Source organism: Anas acuta, chromosome Z (assembly GCF_963932015.1).
Source record: "Anas acuta chromosome Z, bAnaAcu1.1, whole genome shotgun sequence".
In the NCBI taxonomy this organism is placed as follows: Eukaryota; Metazoa; Chordata; class Aves; order Anseriformes; family Anatidae; genus Anas; species Anas acuta.
This window is the reverse complement of record NC_089017.1, coordinates 30,736,968-30,760,682: the sequence shown is the minus strand read 5'-3', so window position 1 is coordinate 30,760,682 and position 23,715 is coordinate 30,736,968. Positions and strand designations below refer to the sequence as shown.

The 23,715-nt window shown below is 36.3% G+C and overlaps 1 protein-coding gene across 6 annotated transcripts in view; it reads right to left on the bottom strand.

Annotated features, from left to right (window-relative positions):
- Positions 1–1,425: 1,425 nt before the first annotated feature.
- The window catches only part of CNTLN (centlein), a 202,699-nt gene continuing 180,409 nt past the window's right edge, over positions 1,426–23,715 (bottom strand). For 5 of the 6 annotated variants that reach the window (XM_068667749.1, XM_068667751.1, XM_068667752.1 and 2 more), the window contains 3 exons: positions 11,514–11,699; positions 10,006–10,083; positions 1,426–2,147 (listed from right to left, as the gene is read on the bottom strand). In XM_068667749.1, coding sequence (XP_068523850.1) covers positions 2,046–2,147; positions 10,006–10,083; positions 11,514–11,699 — 366 coding nt within the window. In that variant the 3' untranslated portion in view covers positions 1,426–2,045. The remainder of the gene's footprint in view (positions 2,148–10,005; positions 10,084–11,513; positions 11,700–23,715) is intronic. The other variant, XM_068667754.1, reaches the window with a different exon arrangement.

Below are 23,715 nucleotides of genomic sequence, written 5' to 3'. Positions count from 1 at the left end.
TTTGGAAAAGACTTGAAATGTAACGTTTTGGCCACTTAAGTGTACGAGGCTTATTGACCCTAGGACTTTCCAGAGAAAGTAGAAAATGCATCCTACACTTAAGGCCTAGGACGCAGAAAGTTATGGAGAAAAATTTTTCTTTGTAGAGCATTTCTGGGTCTCTTGATGCACAAGTAAAACAGCTGCAAATAAAAGGAAGGAAGGAAAGAAGAAAAAAAGAGAAAGGAAGAGAAAGAAAAAGGGGTGGGGGTGGGGAGAACAACAACAAAACAAGAGGAAGGAGGATGAAAAGGAGAAGAGGAAGTGGGAGAAGAAGGAGAAGAAAATAGTCTGGAACTTGTCTTTAGATATTCTTTGGTTTCCATTGAATTAGGTGACATTCTCTGCTCTTTCATCAAAACCTGAGACTTCTAGACTGGCACCAAAAGGTCTTGCAGAGCAAGAAAATTAAGACAAAGGAGGCTAATCTGAACAGAGCTTTGGATTTACGAAGATATTTCCAGTACCTGGTGGAAATGGCCTTACACTGAAATTATATGCAAATACATTTTGCTGCAATAACTGAAAATCTATGAACGTGGTTTCTATTTATTTTGATGTATTTCTTTTCCAATATTTTTATTGGCATAGAAGTCCATTTTTTGTTTCAGTAATACCCACCCTGAAGACAGGAGTTCCATAATGCAGGTTTGCCTGGAAATGGTATCCTTTTGCTTGCACTGAATATGTCATGAGTGTTGATAAGAGTCCCTTATTTCTTGCTTTGGAAAAGGTGGTGGTCAACCATTCCTAAAGATGTATTCCTCTTTTTATAGGGCTTCTTCCAGATCTAAAATTACAGGTCCTTGTGGAATATGCTTGCTCAATTTCCCATAAATCCAATAAGAATTCTCTCAAGCCCTCACTGTCATCAGATACCTAAGCAGATGCTTAGTGATGTCTTCCCTTCCTCATACTTTTCTTAAAGACACCAAGTACTGAACTCCATGAATTAAAAGATGCCTGTTGACATCCTATGAAAAGCACATGACTGGCAGGCAGAAAACTTTTCTGTTTCATGATTCTGTTGAGTGACTTTAGGTCTTCTGACTTCTGATTCCCTGCCCCATATGAATAATGATACTGCCATTCTTTGTAAAACAACATGACATCCATAGACAAAAAGCCACATATCCTAATATGTTCAATGTCATTTAAACATAAATTCAGAAACCTATGTTTTTCCTTTTTTTTTTTTTTTTTTTTCACATGGTCCAGAGGAATATAAACTGTTAAGATCAAAAGTGTGAAGAAGAAGGAATCATTTGTTAGTACTGCCAGAAAAGTCATGGTGGAAACAACTAAAACTCTATACCATTTTTACTTACTTGCAAGCTGCAAGTGGAACTATGGGGGAGGGGGGGAGGGGGGAAATCAAAAACTAAACAACACTGGAAAAAACTTTATTGAACTTTTTGAAATACAATTAAATTAATTGCATGCAATACAATCCTACTCAGAAGAAAATATAACATTTCCAAGAATCATCACTCTACATTGAATAGTTTTTCTTCTACTATCATTCATTTTCTCATTTTTTTTGAACATACAGAGAGATCATATCATATTACGGAGCACATATCATAAAGCTGGGATTTACAAACAAGCCAAAATAAGGTATTCAAAATGCCACTGATGCTCTCAGTTCCTTTGTAAATCCTAGTTCTACCGTTCTGACTGGTACAACTGTGAGTTATTTGCAATTTTTGTGTATCCATCATATCAAAAACATCCTCTCTCTACAAAACTCACACTGGTGTTTGTTGCCAATGCACTTAAAGGAAAATCATGTTTAACTCGTATTGATTTGCAGCAATTTTTGTCTTCAGGAATGAAACACTACACTCTAAATAGGAACATAACTAATTCCTCTTGTTCAACAATTAATTAGTCATGGTTTCTACTTATGTATTGAACGTGCTTATTGACAGTTCTTTATGTGAAGAGGAAAGATGTCAGGAAACAGCACACATATTTTAGTCACCCTTTGCAAAGTCTTAGCAATATCACGCAATGCGTTTCATGAGAGAACTGTACTCTTCTACCAGTTTCTTCTTCTCATTTAATTTTTCCAATATGGCGTCCATTAAATATGTGGCAAAAGGAAACTGAAAAAGAAACATAGTAAGAAAAATGATCATTGAACTTTATTTTCGTGTGAAAAACATTTATTAAATATCTTTAAATTGTTAGATTTCACTTAGTTCTGACAAGCACCACGCATACACACATCTGATCTTTAAAGTTCACCTGCCTGGTTACTGCCTGAAACTTTGCACTCTACCATAAAAATGATAAAAGAACAGAGTAAAATGAAAAAAGATAAACGCCTTATTGAACAATTCATGCTTTACTGACCATGTTAATGATGTAAACTGCAGTACTAGCATCTCTGTCATTTATCTTCAACGAGCTGATCAATAAGAGGTTACAGTCATCTCTAGGGCATGCAGAAATCGTACTGCATGTTCACTGCTCTCAGGAGGATGAGACAAACTCCCAGTACAGCTCTCAGTGTTGTGACAATGGCAGCAAGTTTAGACTTTGATATCAAAACTTGTAAATAAAAACAAAACAAACCCCCCATCCCTGAAAACTCCAACTGTATTGATTAGGATAATGCACAAAAGTGTTCTTCTCTAAAGTATAATACCAAAGATCTGTATTTACATAGGTACAGAAAATGCAAAAACCTCTTTATATCTGTTCTGATATGAAAAAATATATATTTGCACAGTGTCTTCAGGTAAGGAGGTTTGGTATATTTTTCTCTGTCATTGCTTTAATGCTCAAAGAGGTTCTCTTTCACAATCTTGCTGCATGAGTGCACAGTAGGGAAGTACTTCTGAAGGTGGTACAAAGCACTAGTTGTTGCAAATCCACCCCAAGAGCACACAGTAGTGTGCCAGAGGAGAACCAAACAGTTGTAGTTCATCCTTGGAAAAGTCTCTGTTGGCTTCAGAGAGCTCTGTCAGCTTTCTTGAACCACTAAGATCAGTGATGACATAGGTGACAATCCAGCCTGGCCTTGAACAGTTCTAGAGATGGGGCACCCACAGCTTCTCTGGGCAACCTGTGCCAGTGCTTCACCACCTTCATAGGAAATAATTTCTTCCTTATATCTAATCTAAAGCTACCCTCTTTCGGTTTAAAACCATTCCCTCTCGTCCTACTGTTATTTGACCGTGTAAACAGTTTCTATGCTTTTTCTAAGACTATTTTAAGCACTGAAAGGAACGTCAATCACCAGCTTCCTCTGTTTTTCATAACTGTAGTTCAAGGCAACTCCTTTTGCTACTAGAACCATTCTCAAGGTCTATACTCAAGTACATCTACTCTGATTTTACTTTTCCACTTCTCTATTCATTCTTAAAGACAAATCTGTATGATGGTTATACCAGATACAGTACTACTTGTTTATCCTAGGTATACATATAAGGCAATAATAAAATGAAACAAAATGAAATGAAAATAATAAAATAAAATAAAATTAAATTAAAGCAATAAAAATAAAATCAATATATTTGTAGGATCACACCAAATACATATGCTGGTATAATGTCAATATCCTGATATTTATAATTATTAACAAGTCAGAAAAAAAAATCCAAAATAGTAGCAAGGAAAATCTTATTAATAGCAATCATCTATCATGAACTGACAATAATGGGACATAAGGCAATCCTGTGTTCTGCTCAACAGCCACCCTGCAGTTACGGAAAAGGGCTGGCAACATGCATTATTACTCTTTTCTACAGGAAAGGGGATTTTGTAGGGCTGGTACTTGCTGACCAGCCATGTCTCTATCTGTCATAAATAACTTCTGTCTGTGATAAGAATTTTCTCGTCGTCATCTACACCTGTCAGCCTTCTCCAGTACACTTCTGTGATGACTTTTTGGGGAATAGAGGGATCCAACACACCGAGCACAAATCTGTTCAGAGTAACACAAGACCTAATCTTATCTGAAATTCTGTGACATTTACTTGCTACTGTACTTTAAAAACACTGACCCTGGCATCCTGTTCACTCTAATTGCTCTCCCTCCTTGTCTAAATATGGTTTTACGAGAACACTATACCATTACCTCAAAGTCTCTAATTCTTCTTGCCAGCTTGACTACATTCATTTTTGATACATTTTACCTCCTTAATGTTCTGCCCAAGATGAATGTTTTCTTATTGATGTCTCTGGTTCATATCATTCTAGCTGCATTTTACTTGCTGCTTGCTACTCTCTGTGGCTTCCATGTCATAGCAAAGTGATTTTTAAAGAAGTCTTTCCATTTAAATCATTCATTTAAATCAAAAGCATTTGAAAGTTGAACATTATGTCATTCTTTCCCGTTTGTTGGTTTCAGAAAGTACTGTATGTTTTTGTCTGTTTTTCTTTCCATACAGACACCCAGGACTAGATGATCTCTACAGTCTTCATCTTTAATAGAAGCCTGTCAGGTTTACTTTTAATGATGACTCTGTAACTATCCTGGGAAGCTTTCCTCTACATTTCTCCCCAGAACTTCACAACCGTAGACGATGTCTCTACTCCATAGTATTTATCCCAATTTCCAGACTTGCCATATGCTTGGGGAAGGCTTTCAGAGTTCAGCAAGTGCTAAGCGCACATCTAAGGAGTAAAAGCTTGTTTATACCAGTGATAATTATGTACGAAATCATGCTTCCTTCAAGTGGTTTTCAATTATCTGTGCCACAGCCAATATATTTGAACACTGTGCATTAACAATGGTAGCAACCCTAAATCAGTACATTACAGTAAGATTTTGGAGAAGTAGTATTCAACTGATTTGCATAAAATCAGAAAACTTGTGAAAGCAAAGTATGTATGTCTTTAAATATTTTTATTTATCTAACTCTACCTTCTATTTATTTAACTGTAGAAAATATAGATTTCTTCCTTGTTACTAAAAAGCCATATGGATGAAATGGTGCATTTCTTATACATCTTATCAGACAGGTATCTTGGTGTCAGGTAACATGGTCCTAAACAGTCAAGAACGCTGGTAGTTATTTCTAATTCTCTCACCTATTTATTCTTACTTTGAGTATGCTTCTTTCAAAGATCCCTTCTGTAAACAAACATACTAATAACGTCTGTTGACCTTACACTACATTACTGAGTCTTACCCAGAATAAACACACAGCTTTCTGATATGCCAGTGAAAAGACTCGTAATGAGTGCAAGGCAATATTGTTATTTTAATGAGACACAACATCACCATTCATGGACTGCAACATCACTTGGCCTCTGTTTCACAAACACTAAAGTGTGTTAATGTAGAAATAATGGTATTTTATTTCTGAAATACACAAATAAATGGTTACACCTATTTTAAATCTCCCCATAGGGATCATATGTATAACACATTTGCCCAAAAAACTATACAAACACACTGCAAAGTTGCCTTAACATGAATTGAGTGAACCACAAAGAATAATCTAAAAGTTAAAATGAAGTAAAAAAGGAAAGAAAAAAGAGTAAAAATGAAGAAACACCAGTTAATGACTAAAACTTCCTAATTTTACTGTAAACTGTAAGTAAAAGAAAAAAAAAAAAAGAGAGAGAGAGAGAGAGATTCTTCTCTTCAGTGTTATTCTTTGTCCTGCTTTCGTATAGGTATATGTACTTGCTTAGATAAATACACATTACTGTGAGTGTGTCTGTATTCTTATCCTGAGTAATCAAGACGATTTATCCTTGTACTTAGTCCACGACAAGTTGTGTAACGTTTTTGTTTCTGTGCATGAGATAAAACACAGATTTATACCATAACGGGTAGTCAACATTCAGGATGGAGCTCTTAATCTTTCAATAAGAACAGTCTGGTGGTCTGATACCAACGTTAGCAGTATCCAAGATGTGATTCATACTGCACTGCTACTGCTTTTTAAGGTGCAGGTTATTGAAACACCTTGTGATGGTGGTAAGCGTGCGTGTGTGTGCACAAGTGAATATATACATGTGCATGTGAGCAAGTGGCAGGCAATGCACAGACACCTGTTCAAAGAGAAGGGGGAAGACAGACAGGCTGGAGACAGGCTGAGGAAAGGAAAGCAGGTGAGTTGTAACTCAGGAAGTTTGAAAGGAAACAACTACAGCTGCTGGTGTACATACGTGAATGAGACCTGAGGAAGTCTGTATTTAGAATCCAGTGAAAATCCTAAAAATGGGCTGGGGAAAGGCCTTACTGACTGATGAGAAGTGTTTGTTCAAATCCCATGTTCTAGAGATGGGCTACACACATACATGTACCTACAGAGAGCCCAGAGAACAGAGGGGAGGGAGTTCTTCTGGAAGAACTTCTTTTTCACCACTGTAATATGATCTGTATATTAATAATGAGGTCATGATAGAAAAGATTTCATTGGGTGGCTTTGTTTATGTGAGATATGATATCCCAAGGAGGACCTGAAGAGGGAGGGAAGACCAGTGCTGCTGTCTATCTGATAAGGGACATGCTAAATCAATGCTGACATTTGGTACAGTGCTTGGAAGAGTTGGGCAGATGATTTGTATTTTATTAAAAAAATAATTATTGGAGACTTCAGGCAGTAATCTGGATTGAGGCTAACTGTTGTACTCACATACTAAATTATTAACTGATTGCTTAGAGATGCTGTTCCTTATGATCAGTCACAATGAATGAAAGCCTTGGCTGGTAGGAAACATCTTGTCTAAGCCGTGAAAAGAAGTCATGCTATCAATTTGGCTATATAAAGTTTCTTACAATGGGAAAACGCTCGAGATGTGTTTTTTGTTTATGATTATAACAAGAGTGCTACTATAGTGCTAATGCCTGGTTCAAATAATAAGACACACACAGAGGGGAGATATGTGGGAGAAAGTACGTAAAAACCTCACCAGAAGTCAGGCAAGCTATAAGCACAGCTATATATCAAGATACCCATACTTATGTCCTCCTTCCCCAAATATCATAAGCTCCCAAACACTCAGTGCTCTACAGTGTGATGTATCTCCCGGGTTCTTTCTCCCATGCCTGCTCACTAACACATATTCAGCCGGATGTCTCTATACAGGTCTCAGCTACCGCACTGCAGAGACACCAGGTACCTGCATACACTCGGGTGAAGTGTCTCCACTGTACTCTTAGGTTACACAATTCTTGTTTACATAACAACATCCTGAAGCAGAGATGTCTCTGTAAAAGTTCTAAGTTTCCTCATGTAATGTTTCGATAGCAGTTGATAAAACGAGACAAGTTCTGACTGGGGACTGTGAGATTCATGAACGCAAAAATATTTAGCACTGAAGTATTAACATTTTTGTGAAGCTGACAGAAGCTACACTTTCTTAAGTCATAAGTGCACAGCAAATAAAGGTACAGATGAAATGTAAAATGGAGGTGTGCTATACTTTATGATTGCACTTTAGGGGGATCTATAAAATGACAGTAAAAAGCAACTAGTGCTTTCCCCAGTCCCCCCCAAAATTCTAATGCAGCAGTAAAATGGCGTATGTCAGTAATAAAAGTAAAATGTCTATGACATTTTAAATGTTATCGTACTGTCACGGTGGAATAAAATTAGCTTGAAGAATGATCTAAAGGGATATGATGCAGTTCATTATGTATAACAGCAACAGCAGCAGTTTCCCAGTGTTCATAAAGGTTTCTCCATTAAATTTACCTCCAGTCAATAATTAGGAGTCCACAAATAAACCTAGGCAATTAAATCAATACTGCTGGGCAATTATGTTCCAAAGTCCTGGCTCAATGGCACAAAAAGACACTATATCAAACTGCAATATTAAGTGATCTGATGCAATTTTCAACCGAACATTTTCTCAGAATAACAGAAAAGGTCATGCCTGTATCTTTGTTTCAGTATGCAAACGTGTACACTGTTTGTCAACCTGTATCACTAAATAAGCAGCCTGTTTTGAGCAAAGTCTCAACATGAAGTGTTCACTTCACCATGAGCTTTGGTTTCCTGATCAGAAATATTGCCAATGTCTGCTAAAGAAAACCACAACCAACCTCTTTACAGGTATGAGTTAAACAGTTTAAAGGGCACAGACCTCTTCTGTGAGCTGCTCCTAAACCGGGACCAAGAAATCTAAGCAATTTCCATTCATGTGACTTAGTAAGGACAGAAAGGAAAAGCAGAGCTGGTTACTCCCAAAAAAGCACTAATCCCCCTGCCATTCTAAAGATGATTGATTTGCCAAGAATTACTTTTACCTTCAGAGCTCCTCCTGTGGAACCCCACAAGATGGAGCAAAAAACACTGAAAACCACTATTAACTTGTATACAAAGTGATGTGGCTAAGAGCAACGAGCTCCCCCATCCTTAGTTAACATTTGCAATCTTAATATAGTTGGTTGTATAGTCAATAATCCCCTCACTCTCCATGCCCTGGCTTTTGCTCTCTCTCTACATCAGACAAAGAGATGTGATAAGATTTTGCTTAGGATTTTTTAACATTCTGCCAAAGAATGACAAAAAAAATAGAATCAGAATTCCTTGTTATATTCTGCACAATCTGATTCCTAGTCTGGCATCTGTAATATGAACAGAATCTCAAAATTCACAAATTAAAAAAATAAAATCTTCCAATGCAGGCAATGTAGTGAATTGAAATACTTGTGTATTTTCTTCCGAGTTCCATGTAACACTGTGAGGTGTTTAAATTAAAATGCCAGTATTTCTGACAAAGCCAGTAAAAGCAAACTGCTATTTCTATCTCCACTGCAGCAATTAAGCAGTCTTAATGGCAGCGAGTTTTGATAATGAAAGAGGAAAAAAAAGTAATTTCTTTAAAATCTGGTCATAGGACACAATCTAGACACAAAAGCTATTAATGATAAAACATTTCAATCTGCAAGTGATTGTTCCCTTGAAATGGTTTTCAAAATATTTTCAGTCATTCACATGCCTAATAGAAATGTACTACATTGCTAATGGACACATGCTAGTGAATATGCATTAGGAACACTGGATTTATAAATCAAATTTTATTTCATTTCAGACATCAGCTACACATCATCTGAATAAAGGAGACAACTAAAACATAATGGAAAAGTTTCAAGAGTCAGTGTATGTTGTCAGTGATGTCCAAACAAAAGCTGACTATGGCTAGAAAAGCAGGGCTCTCACCTGCCAATAAACTGCCCTTGATCACTTACAAGAGGGGAGCATCCCAGCAGACTCTGTGTGTATTAAAAAAAAGACTTGAAAGAGAAGAAAAAGTATCACACAGGTCACAGCGGCAGTCTCAATGGACCCCTCAGGGATTTCTGCTAGTCTCAGCCTTGTCATCCTCTATGCAGCTTTCCTCTCTGCCCAGAAAATGTCGATAGGAAAATGTTTGAGGGGCCTCTGGTGGAAATTTTTTCATTCTTTCTGCATTGACAGGATGCCAAATCAATATTTACTTCCCACTAACAAGCTGCTCGAGGTCTCAGTAGAAAATATTGTAGAGAATGCGGGAAGACACGATAATAAACAGCTGTCTGGCTATGAGGAAAACATGAATTGACTGGAAACAGGTCCACAGTAAAAGGTCACTGAAACCCATGAACTCCTCAGGTGTCCGTATCAACTACTAACTTTAAAGGCACATAATAAAAAATCTCTTTTTCCTAAGAGGTATGAGAGGATGGATCCGTTTCACTCTAGCAAACATTACAGACTGTCTCAATAATTTAATTAACACATTTGCCAAGATCTGTGCTGTTTTTCCCCAGTATTGTTTCACTCTTTTGAGCTGCTGAGTTAGCTATCACAAATCCTAGGTTAACAACTCTTCAGTTTTATCCAGTGACTCTTATTTTAAAAGAAATAAATAGGAAATAGCATAAAATGAGGATTTTATCGCACTTACTAGTGGCATAGTTACAAGGACAATGGATTATTTACAACCTAAAAACATTTAGATATCCAGAGTAAAAAATATATAATTCATTAAGGGAAGATATAAATTTAGAACCTGTGCTTCAAGAAGCTTTTGTATCTTGTGCAGCCATTCCTTATCGTTTTCAGATTCCATTTTTGTCTTTGCTGTTTCCTAAAAATAGAAAAATATAACATACACACAATTTTTTAACACCACCTGAGAAGAATATAATGAATGATAAAGGATGTGTGTAAATAGATACATATTAAATAAACAAAATGTAGAAGTCAGAACTATGCTCACAGAACTAGTTACCTGAAGCATGCTCACTGAATATGAGGGCTCTGTTAAATTTATAAACCTATCCATGTTTGTGTATGTCCCTAGAAAGTTGCAAGGCATGTTCTTTTCATATAAATATACCGGTATATATGTGATCTATGTGGAAGTCTTTTGAGTTCAATTTAAAGGTTCCTGAGCCTACACACTGATAAATGCAATAGGTATCTAAAATTTGTGTAGTGTAAATTCAACACCTGCATTTTAAAATTGTTTTGTGTTTATTGTTGAGTACATCTGTGTGTTTTACATATATATCCCCTGCATTGCTTATAAGGAAAAGAAATAGGATATAAAGATTACTATCAGAATGAGGTAAGCTTGCAACAATCCTATCAAAGCCAATCACTTTATAAGGGTGTAGAGATGCTTCTTAACAGGGCAGGGATCAGTCCATAATATTTATATTTATGAATGTAACCCGTGTCAGTGCATACACATAACATGCACATTTATGTAAGTCAATTGAAAACTCTTTTTTGTGATTTATACGATACAAAGCTACAATAAGGCTACAACTAAGCTGTCAGTATTGTACGGTTCCAGCCCAATAAGGGTCAACTTTGAGGCACTTATTAAATGCAAGTGCAGGGGCTTTGTCATGGATTATTTGATCTGGCCTAAATAACTCTGGACAATAATTCCTATTCCTATTACTAACACTATCAACTATTTCATATGTTTCATATATTTCATATTTCATATGTGAAATATTTCATATTTCATATGATTCTTATTTTTTTTTAATCTGAGGTCTTTTCCAAAGTAAATGATTGTATGATTCCATAAAAATGCATGTTAGAATCAACAAAAAAAGGTAATGGATTCCTTCTGAAAACATATGTCTACTAGAATACCTTTAATAGGCAAGTATGACAACTGAAGAAAGTAAACATCCACCAAACCAATTTGGCACAAGAGAAATTCTAATTTTTTTTTCCATTAATGCAAAAGTCTATTTAAAATGTATAACCCTGCCAGATATTCTCATGAAAAGGGAAGCTACTTTCAAATAATGCCTCTACACCTGAATGCTCAAAACAATGTATTTATATTTTATTTATGTATGCCCAAAGTCTTGACACCTTAGGAATCTCTAACATGACCTTTTTATTCAAATTCAACCATTCTGTTCTTCTTGTGCTGGATGCTGCACAATGAAATTCCAGACTTTAGCGGGAAATTCTTTTCCAGAAGAACACAAATTTACAGCATCTTCTGATCTAGCCCCTTTTTGCTGTAGAGTCCTTAAAATAACTTACCTCATCATCTTCTACTTCTAATATCTCCTCAACATCAGTTGTTGAAACATTAAGGATAGAAGCTGCCAACAGAATTGACTCTTGGGAAAGACCTTTTTTACATGCCCTTGCTTCTTCCTTTTTTTTTGCCTGTTTGATTTTTATTCTCAGCTCTTGTATGCTGTGCTGTAACTCTGTGCTTAGAGCCTGGAAGATGCAAGCAGAAAATAAACCAATGCAATTTTTCTTAAAGTACAAACACTATGAAAAACACAATACAATATCATTTAATCTAAGCTCCTTTAGCTAGGAACTATCTTTATTCTGTTTTATTAGTTGAATGGGGTATACTCTGTAATATGAAATAACATATTTAGAAAACACAGGATGAATTAATACAATAAACATAAAATGTTCTTAAACATAAGTACATATTTTCTTGGTATGCCTTTAGAGAAGTAACTATATTCAAAATGCCATCAACAGTAAGACAAAGCAGATTCTGCAAAATCAATTAAAAATGCTTTTCTGATTCAGTCTACCAGAATTAATTTCTGTAATGTGGTACATACTGCTAAGCCAGAAGGATGGTTGCAGCTTTAAAAAAAAGTAAAATCCAGAAAAACAGAAGAATATTGCTAAAAGAAAACTGATTGGTACATTTTGGAAAGGGCAGCTTTTGGAAAGATTTAAGTGATAGGAAAGGAGAACCATTATGTGGGATGGAAAAAAAGGGGACTTCTGGGATTTAACAATCCTGGTGTAAAACCTAGGCAAAGTTAAAAAATCAAGAGATGGCTGGACAAAACATAGTACTCTCAGCTAAATGAAAAGAAGAAACCCAGTTGGGGTGAGGCTGCTCTCTTAGTTTAAAACTAGAATTAAAAGTAACAGTACAAAACATCCTGCTGAAGAGACTGTTCTAACCTGAATGAAAACTGGTTTTGGTTTTTGTTTTTCAACAGCATACAAGTACTGAGCTTGACTAATACCTACCAAAGCTGAACATGTGCAAATGGCTTAACAAAGAATTGATGCTTCAAGTTCTTACCTATCACATTCCTAAAATTTTCTGATTCATTGAAATAACACAAAGCATTAGTATAAATCACCGGTTGTATAATTGAAATTATTTTGTTTCAACATTTATGCACATATGACAAAAAGGTTTTGTCAAAAGCACAGTGAGGTAATTTTATTTAAAAATTGTTGGCTGAGAGACAAGAGCAGTAATTCAATGTCAGAAGATCCTCCTAGTGTGTTCAATGACTCAAGCAGAGCAGTGATTGTCAACATAGACACCGTGGCTGAGTTTAAAATGAGAGAAAAAGCTTTTTTTTGATCGTCATATGTGGGTCTCCTCTTATTAAACTATTTCTCATGAGTAGCTGATAAATTCCTGGCAATTCTTTTGCTGCAGAATGCCTTCATCTCTAGAAACTGACTGCAGAATTATGAAGCCTGTTTATTGAAATTCGGGGTACTCTACAGCCTCCAGTGTATTCAAAATACAGTCATTATAGAGCATTTGCTAATAAATTTCAAAGAAATTACAACATCTGATTCCAATATTTATTTTTCTATCACTTTCCCAATAAAACATTTTTTCCTTATTTTTCTAGAATTTACTTATTTAAAAAAATTACCCTACCACAAATTTAAGGAGAGAGCATACAATGAAATTTGTCCTGTTTTCTGATTCAAGTGTGGTTCCCTCTATACACAGTATTTCCAACACAGTACCTTGTACATATACCTGTCTGCAAATACAGAGCTGACAGGAATGTAGAAACATTAAATATTATATATGCAGGGAGCTAAGGCCACTTGGACAAAGCTCATAGAAGGGAACAGACAAAGAAAAAGCAAAGCCCCAAGCAGAAAAGCACGTGTTATGAAAGAAAATTACAGATGCATAATTAAATGTTTTTGTGGCATTCAAAATGGTCTAACAGTAAGTTGGCTACTGCAATATGTAGGAGATGTATTTAACAGTGGAAAAATATGTACTTCTTCAATCAAATTGAATCAACTTATTTAAAAGTAATGAGATATCCCTCAGATATGGATCATAAGGCTAAAAGGTTCACAGTACACAGTGCAAAGAAGAAATATAAGTTGAAAGAGCAAAACATCAAGGAAATTAGTTGCAAAGCTACATGGAAAGACTACGAATAATGATGAGCAACCAGACATAGACAAACAAAACGTTTGCAAACAAAGCCAAACATTCACTTGAACATCTTAAACAACAAATTTAAATTGCTAGACAATAGTCTTATTATATTATTAGATCATTTTTATAGGTTTATATAAACTCCAAAAGATGTCCATGATGAATGAACAAGCTGATATCAACAGCAATAGTGGACCCCAGAAATTGTTATTCCACTGTGCTCAGTCTGTTAATTCAGATATGAAGCCACCAGAAATAGCCTGAAGAAACCGTAGCAGCAATTCAAAAAATAAACAACAGCAAAAATATAAAAGAGAAAGGACAGAGAAAAATACAATTAATAGGTTTTGATACGCAAGTACATATGTTGTATGCAATCACAGCAGATCACACATATAGTGAACTTGCATTTCATTTGTTTTTTCCTTCAGCAGTTCTAATACCTTAAAGCTTCTTTTCTAGTGTACACGAAAAATCTGTCTACTTCATGGACTTTTGGATTGGATACTGAGAGATCAGCTATTTTTGAACAAGCCTTCTTCACATTATTAAGTTGTAGCAATGTTTTCATACACGTTTTTCATGTGACAAGTGCCTTAAAACATGGTAACTTCCCTATGATTTTCATTTGCTCTCTGTTGACTTCTTATCTGTTGTAAGCAAATAGATCCATGTACTAAATTGTTTACCTGTTAGTGTTTTCATCTGTATGCCAGTTCATACTTCACTACAGAAGTGTTAAATATCAAAGCCACAGAGGTCTTTAACTGAGTTAGGAAGAAACATTTCCAAATTGAAAATGACAAAACACTAACAGTTAACCAATTTTTAACACAGTTTTTGTTGATGAATATACTGAAGCCAGTATAACAACATTCTTTGGTTAAGAAATTGATCCAATGCATTCTGGAGCTAAGAGCAGGATTTTAAACTATAACATTTCCCACCGTGTATTTCAGAATTGCTTCTTTTTAAGCTTATAAACATACATAGGTGTCTGCAATGAAATCAATATAGAATACGACTTTGAATATGACTACATTGATGTAAAATAGCAATGCCTTTATTAGTACTAGTAATACTAGGATTTGATCTTTTCTCTTTGTTTTCCTTTGGTGTTAAATCTGGGGGATATATTGTTGCTAAAGCCATTCTCCCAGCTTAGCTGTTACCATCAGTTATTCCTATGGGACACACTTAGCCTCTACCAACCAACTAGAATAGGCATCCCTGATTAATTCCTGAAAAACAAATCTAAAATACATCTCATCAGGCCAGTGCAATTGTTACTGGTACAACTACAACAAAAATAAGGTTAAAATTCTGAAAGCATAAGTTTGAAGTCCACAGTTCTTTTTAATCAGTAGGAACTGTTGCATTATCTACCAACTCCAAATGGCTGTATAGCATATATTACATCCACTTGGTTGCATACAATTCTAAAATATCTCCTTTAAAAGCTGTATTCTTTATTTTCACAATGCAAAATAGTAATTCATAGGATAATAGTTTTCAATTTTAGTTTCAGCAAGCAAACATTATTTAGCAATATATATTTTTTGCCAGTTTTGAAACCTACAGAGATCAAGGTTTTTTTCATTTAAAAGGTTATACTTATTTAAATGCTCAGGGAAACTGTGTCATACGGACTGTGACAACACATTTTCAATAAGGTCTTTATATCCCAAAAAGCTTTGACACCAGTTGGTCCTGGAATTGACATAAATTGATCAACAGCCCCAAGTAATGCTACATGAGCAAATCAATGCCTAAAATTATTCTCATAATTACCATGTTAATTTAAACATTGTATTGTTATTGTTTGTACTACAGTAAAACTTAATGACTACAAGACAGATGAAAGTCTGATGCTATCACTGTAGCTATGTATAGCTAGATTTCAGTCTTGCAGTGGTGCAGATCTCAGGGCAGAAGCCACTTACTATGGAATAAGAAAATTTCAAGCTTTACTGTGTTTTCTACAAAACAATAATGTTCTTCTGGGTATGGCTGGTATGGAGCTAATTTTCTTATGGAAGCCTTTATGTGCAGTGTTTTGGATTTGTGACTAAAACAGTGTTGATAACCACTGATGTTTTAGTTGCTACTCAGCAGTGCTTGCAGAGAAGAGAGTCAAGGTCTTCTCTGCTCCTCATAGTGTCCTGACAGTGAGGAGGCTGGGGGTGGCACAAGAAACAGGGAGGACAGCCAGAACAGCTGGCCCAAACTGGCCAAAGGGCAATGTAACGTCATACTCAGCCTTAAAAACTGAGGGAGGTGGGCAGGTCTGGCAGGTAGCTGTTGCTGGTTGTTGGTCTGTATACCTTGTTTTGTTTTTGTTTTTCCCCTCATTCCTTCATTCACTAAACTGTCCTAAACTCAGCCCATGAGTTTTCTTGCTTTTGTTGTTCCTGTTGTCTTCCCAGTCCCGCTAGGAGTCGTGGGAGAGCAAGCAGCTGTGGTGCTTAACTGCTGCCCAGGGTCAACCCACCACTAATACATAGAACAGTATTACATACAGAACAACATACACAACAAACATACAGTATGTTGTATTTGGTGTATAGTTCAACATGAAAGTGTCTTTAGGTACAAGTAATGCATTCTTAAAAACTCATTTGTCCTGTAGACTGGGATGGTGTAAGGACTCCTATACCATTACACCAAAAAGAAATGGCAAATCTTTTCTGAAACAAGGTTAGTTTTATAAAGAAACAAAAGTATTGTGAATATGTAGCAGCTGTCTGTAGAACGATATCTAAATTTCATAGAACTGAATGATGAGTTTAAAGAACTTCTCTACTTTAGCAACATAAAAACTACAGCTGGCCAAAAGGTAGGGCATATCCTAGCACTGCAAAAAGTTGAGAATTACCACCCCAAACAACATTTGCTAATAGCAAAAAACAAAATGAATGGACAAAAAGTGACAGAAAGATGATGTCGTGTGCAGTTTCAACAGCCAAAACAAGCATTCAAGTTTCTGAAAGTTGAGTTATTTGGTCCCTATTTCCTCTCTAAAACTGACTTTCAAAATGTTTTGAATACTAATGTCAAGCTGATCTCACAAGACTTCTGTATGTCAGAGAAAATAAAAACAATTCTCCAGTAATTTCATTTTCTAATATACATCATGTAAGTTTCCTCAACTACCATTACTTGAACAGATATACTTCTTAGTTGTGTGTGTGTGTGTGTGTGTGTGTATTTTGGAAAGGGACAAGAATGTAGAGGAGAAATAAAGACAAGACAGACCACTGCAATAGATTTGTCTGGGCAAGGACTATAACAAGTATCATTCCAACTCCTGGGAATCAGTTAGCCTCAGGAGGTTCATTTAATTCTTATGATCCCCAGAGATCACACATGATTTCAGAGAGTCCAGCATATGCCCTGAGAGCAGAGTGAAATTGTGTACAGGAAATACAGACCAGTCTTATCTGCCTCCTCCAACTTCAGTATGCCAAGAATGTCATTACCAGATATTAAAGTAGTAGTAATTCTTTTAATAATGTCATACAGACCACATTTGTAAGGTGTTGCACTGGTTTTATTTATCTAATTTCAGAATGACCGCTGTCACAGTTTCTTTTGTCATTCTAAAATTTATGAATAAATATGTTTAAGCTATATGGTTTGTTACTTAGATTTATTTGTACATATTTGGAGGAACTAAGACAGACTTTTACTATCTTTTCTATCAACATAAAAGAAAAAAATTGACAAGCTCTAGAATTTATTAAAACACAAACAAAAGAAAAATATTCACTCAAGGGAATGTGTGAGTGACAATATTATCTAAAAGCTAGCAGAGCTTTAAAGTTTCAAAGGCTGATTCGATAAAGAGCTGAAAGGGAGAAATACATCTACTAAAGTAGGTATCCCATTGATATATACGATTTTAAAATAAACAATCTTATGTTGATTAGCACAGAGAATAGCGCTCACAATTTCAGAGAGAGAGTGGAAGATGAAAACACACATTGCCTGGAAGAAACGTCTCACCTGATGACCTGTTAGACTTCCATTTTAAATAAAGATTGAGAAATTGCAGTGTGCACATACAGAATAATGTAATACTGCAGTTGCATCCACAACAAAATTTTCCACATTCATTAACACAAGCAAGTCTGAACACACATGAGCATAATTAAGGATCTAACAGACAAGATCTGAAAGATTAATTGAAGTCATTTAAAATATTACCAGCCTCTTCTACCCTTGTGGCAAAAGCTATCTCCTGTTTGCAGTCCAACATCCCAGCACAATCCTGCCTTCCTTATGGCACTGAGGTACAGATGATGGACAGTGAACTAAAAAAAAGTGAATTCATTAACACCCAACACCCAACTGTAGTAAGAAAATCTGGAAAAGATTAGACAGATTTGCATAGCATTGTTTTTCAAGAGCTAAATCTTGACAAATTTCTTGACAAAGCTCTTGAGTCAGACAAACTGTAAATGGGATGCAGAATTTTGGTATTTGAATGCAAAACTCAATATCCTGGCATTTAGGAATGGGGGGAAATGTAGGGCCAAAAAAATCCATTAAAATGCAACACTGAAGAAAAACATTAAGGTACAATGACAGAAATGAGAAATAGTGTTAAATAAAAATTTATAATCTCATTTAGATTGCAAATAAAATTTGAATTTCTTCAACTATGTGGCTAAAGTTGTGTTATTCCTACTTGCCATTAGGAGATTCAAAACCATTGAAAATAGATCTTTATAAACATTAATTTCCAAGTATAAAATTGACAATATTCTACTGACTGTATTCTCTTAATCAGCTCCAGGTATGAAAAACTATGGTGAAGAAGATTATAAATAGAACATACATATGACAATTATAAGAAAAGAAAATTCAGTACATTGTAATATTTCTTAAAAGATAATATAATTTCTCTATAAATTAACAAAACAAAACAAAACAAAAAGATCTAGGTCACAGCTAGTGGTTTTTTTTTTTATTTCAGATTGTTTTCAAAGCAAACCACATTCAAACAGTGGACTTATTCTTGCTAGTTATAATGTAGTTTGATTTATGTAGAGACGTACATACTATGATTAATTAGTAATATTAATACTTAGGAGTGTACTTCCACGGTTTAGAATATTCCCTTTGCGATTCAAAATTATTTTTTGCATTTCTAGTCAGTTTTTTCTTTTTTAATCATCCTAAGATAACTGCTTAGTTATCACCCTTTCACTTATGCCTGGAATCTTGCATTAAACTCTGCTTATTTTCATAGGATTTTTTGTAAGATGACTTTGGGATGAAAGAAGCCTCTCTTGTAAAATCAGATAGGCACCTTATTTATAGAACATACCACTTATTGACATGTGATACCTTTAGTCATATATAGTATTATAGCTTTACAGTTATGTAATCTTTCCTGTACAGACTGTCAAAAACTTAACATGTAGGCCCCCATGTTTTCAGACTGAGGCTTTTCGTAAATGTCAGAAAATACTCCATAGTTTTCATTGTACTGCTGCTAAATTTTCAACACAATTAACATGTTTTGCGATCTATAACAGGGAAAAAATAATAGTTTTCTCTATAGTAGAGAATGAGTTGAAATATGTATAATCAGTGTGGGATGACAGGCAGAATATTTCTGTCAAAATATATTGGTTTCTAAAATTATATTTATGTGAAATGGGCAATAATAATAATTTAAAGTCCTATTTACTTCAGCATTTAAGTCCCACCTCATTTACATGAATTTTTTTTCCTGCTGTAAATTCTCTGGTTTCAACAGAATTACCTCTGATTTACAAAGGTGCTAGCAAAACTAGCATCATTTCTTTAAAACGTCATATATTATAGTTATCTGCACAGGGGAAAAAAAAGGGGGGGTGCTGAGATTGGAGTTTTGCACACATGTGGTAAGAGATGGCTGGGATTTCACAGAACTTATTATCTCAACAGTCAGGGCAGACAAAGTCAGCCCAGTTATACCGGACACAGCAAACAAAGAATATTCAGGGCAGACCAAGAAATACTGAGGTGAAGCAACACTCTAAAGGTCACATTGCAGGTCAGTGACCAAGATGTGAAAAGCACCAAGATTTTCCTGATATTCAATTCAGTGTCTGAGCTTATGCTGCCTCTCTGCAGAAACCCAAACAAAGCATAACAATTCTAAACCAAATGCCCTGTGTATGACCACTGCACAGCTGAAACAAACATGTTTGAAACCTAATTTAAGAGGTCAGCTCTGCATTCCTTATACTCTTAAAGAAACTCTTTGAATCAGTTGGCCTCTTATCAACTGTGCTTTTTTAAAAAAATGCTGTCACTTGTTGCTTTTTATGATTCTGTTCTCCTAGAGCTCTTCCCTCCTCTCTGATAGCACTTTCAGCATGCCCTTTGGGGAATCCCCTCAATGCTCGCCTTTCTAAGCTACCATGGAGACTTACTTCACAAGGCTCTGTCTGTGGATGTTTCTGTTCTCTGTGCTTGGACTTTCCTAGTAATCTGATCAACATACACTGAACAATTATTTCTACATGAACTGTTAAATAAATAATTGCTGGAGACCCTTCTCCTCCATTTCAAGTGTTGTTATTTTTCTTGTGATTTTCCTAACAGGAGTTCCTATCAGTTTAAGCTCAGAGCCTTACATCTATACCCCACATCTTCCAGTTATGACATTTTCCAGTCAGAATCACTGTTTCTGTCTTTCAGACCCTGAAATCAACACTATCTTTAAACTAGGCTCCTTTCAGTACCTCTGAATTATGTACAGAGCTGATACACCAGACTTCAGAATGCAGTCTCTCCAAGTCATTTTGTGACAGTGTATTCCTTTCGCTTGGCCAGCCTGGCTTTTCACATGAAACCCTGCTCAAGCAATAACCACCAGCAGTGATTGTGACAGATGCATCTGATTGTGATGGCTGTAACCAGCTCAGTGTGGATTCAGGAGAGACAGATAACAAACAATAGCTAAGGCACAGGCTGAGCAACATGCTCACCTGACCACAGTGCTGGTCAATGTTGGACTTGAGCCAGATTTGGAAGACACTAACATCTGCAGTCAGTATGCAAACATAACTATGAGTCAATCATCTTACTCCATAGACAGTGAGCAGGCCAAAAGCCTGTTGAGCTCTCCTGTACGGCAGCAGGCTGCAGGACAGATCACCTCTAGAGTAGGGATGCCTCTCAAGGTTACACCTGCTGCAGAGATCCTTTACTCCTTGCAAGAGATTCCTTGCCACAACAGATCCTTCGTGAGTGATTAATAGATTGCTAAACTTTGTAAGCTTGGCTAAGATTGTATCTTAGATTGATTGTGCACATATAATCCTTTAGACCATTGACCAAGTCAGGGACTAGGAGAGGATTCAGCTAGCCTCCTTACTTCTTCCATTCAATGAGTTTAGAAAGCATGGGGGTCCACTCTGTACCTCGTGACTCAATGGGAGGATCTCCTCAACCTTTAGACATAAACTGTTCACCAAGTTTGGAACTACGTTTGGATCCATCTGCACCTGGCCTGCTCTCTGAGAAGGAGTTTAGCATGCAAGGATGTCCATTCTGAATCTTGTGACTCAAGAGGAGGATCTCCTCTGACAGTTCCTCTGGCCCTGTCCTCTACACAGCAGATATACAAGTGTACATCTCCATCCTGAATTGCGGTGACTCACTATCTAATTTATGTTTAAGCTTTGCTAAATAACTACAATATATATATAAAAAAATGCTGTTTCTCTCTTATGAGTGAAGTGTTTATCATTTCCATATCCACAACACATTTAAAGGAGTTACAGATGGATCTATATCCTTCCAGGGAGTACAGAATCACAGAATCACAGAATAACAGAATTTCTAGGTTGGAAGAGACCCCAAGATCATCGAGTCCAACCTCTGACCTAACACTAACAGTCCCCACTAAACCATATCCCTAAGCTCTACATCTAAACGTCTTTTAAAGACTTCCAGGGATGCTGACTCCACCACTTCCCTGGGCAGCTTGTTCCAGTGTCTAACAACCCTTTCAGTAAAGAAGTTCTTCCTAACATCCAACCTAAAACTCCCCTGGAGCAACTTAAGCCCATTCCCCCTCGTCCTGTCACCAGGCACGTGGGAGAACAGACCAACCCCCACCTCGCTACAGCCTCCATTAAGGTACCTGTAGAGAGCGATAAGGTCACCCCTGAGCCTCCTTTTCTCCAGGACCTCTACAATGCAGAGGTCTCCAAGTAGTTCCCAGTAGAGCCTGTTGGAGCCTCATTCTTTGAAATAAACTAATAAACTTATAACTTTTTTTTTTCTTTTTTTTTTTTTTTTCCCTGAGGCAGAGTAGGAAGTTATTTGCAAGTTGGTGAAAATAGTTTCCTGTTCAGATTTAGTATGTTGGAATTGTTTGCACAGTGACTAGTATTAGGGGGTCATGGTCTGTGAGGATGCTTCCCAGCCACCATAACAAAAATGAAACCAGGACTATCAAGAAAATTATCCATGTGAGTCAGACATGCACCCAAACTTTGCATCAGACATATATGTATAGTTAAATTGGTTGGATCACTTAATCAATTCCTCCAAGCTGTTAATACAGAAAGGGATATAAAAAACTACTGTGCAAAATATTTTAAGCCATGTCTGTTATCATCCTTACCTACCACAGTCATAAAAAAGCAAAGTGAAATGCTATCCTTCTAAAGCTAAAACGAAAAGAAGAATAAGGAAAAGCTTTCCAAAATCCTTCCATTTATTCTTCATTTTTAGTAATCAAGATTTTATCTATTAAGACATCTACATTATGCTCTGTTCCTGGCATACTGTATGCATCACTTACCATATGCCTTCTGTAAACTATAAGAATTCAGCCATTCACTTCATTCATTAAAATTCACAGGGCCTATTATTCTGTTTACAGTCTAATAGATATTCACTGTCACTATTCAGGCCTCTGATTCAATTTGCCTAAATCCCAGACGCAGAGTAATCCTGATGGAGATTAGCTTAATTTATCACCAATTTCTGCACAGAACCAAGAAAGGTTGGTATTTCATAATAAAAGCTGTGGTTCTCCTTGTTTCCTAAAGCGGCATACACAGAGAAAAAGAAGCAGTGAGTGCCTGATTTTTTAAATGGTATGATTTTTCAGCTACACAAATTTGCTTTTCATGTCAAGACACCTTCTCCTAAAGCTATGTATTTTGCAGATAAGAAGACTGGTACTCATCAGACTAGAACACCTCCCTGTAACCATATATTATGCTGATTCTGACTGGACATAGATTGGCAGACTCATCGTCTGCTCCATACAATACAAAATAATCACCCTGGGTATACTTTTCTAGGTAAAGTGTTGACAGTTTGGAATATAATAAATGAAATATATTTACTTTTTCACTTCTAAAGGTTCCCAGTGCGGAATATTTTTTAGCAACTTAAAGTCATGTGAAAGGTGTCCACTTCCAAAGCAAAACTGACAGTGTTGATTTATGAAAGTGATACTATCTTCTGTCATTTGCAAAATGTCCCAGTGACCCACTGAAGAAACCTTTGGTCAGACAACACTTCTAAATTGGCATGTTTTATCTACAGTTGTGTACTTTCCAAAATAAACCTGTTTTCATCTGCACAACAAAGTGCAGTTCTATATTAATGAAAATTTAGTTCCTTTTTCTTTTTATAATTTCCAAGTATAAGATTTTATAATTACCTATTATGCTTAGCATTTTAAAATGAAGAAATAAATAATCATTTGTATTGGGTTTACATGGCAAGGGTTGGGTGGCAAGGAGGGCTACAGGGGTGGCCTTTATGAGCAGAGCCCAGCAGCTGCCCCATATCAGATGAGACCCAGCTCCAGACGGCTACAAAAGGGACCTGCTGATGGTCAGAGCTGAGCCACAGAGTGATACTGTCTGGGCCTCTGGGAGAGTAGACATAAGAAAAGGAAAAATAAACCGCTGCTCAACAGCAGCTGGGAGAGAGGAGAACAAGCCCTGCAGACCCCAAGGTCAGTGCAGCAGGAGGGCAGGAGGTGCTCCAGGCACAGCAGCAGTTCTCCTGCAGGCTGTG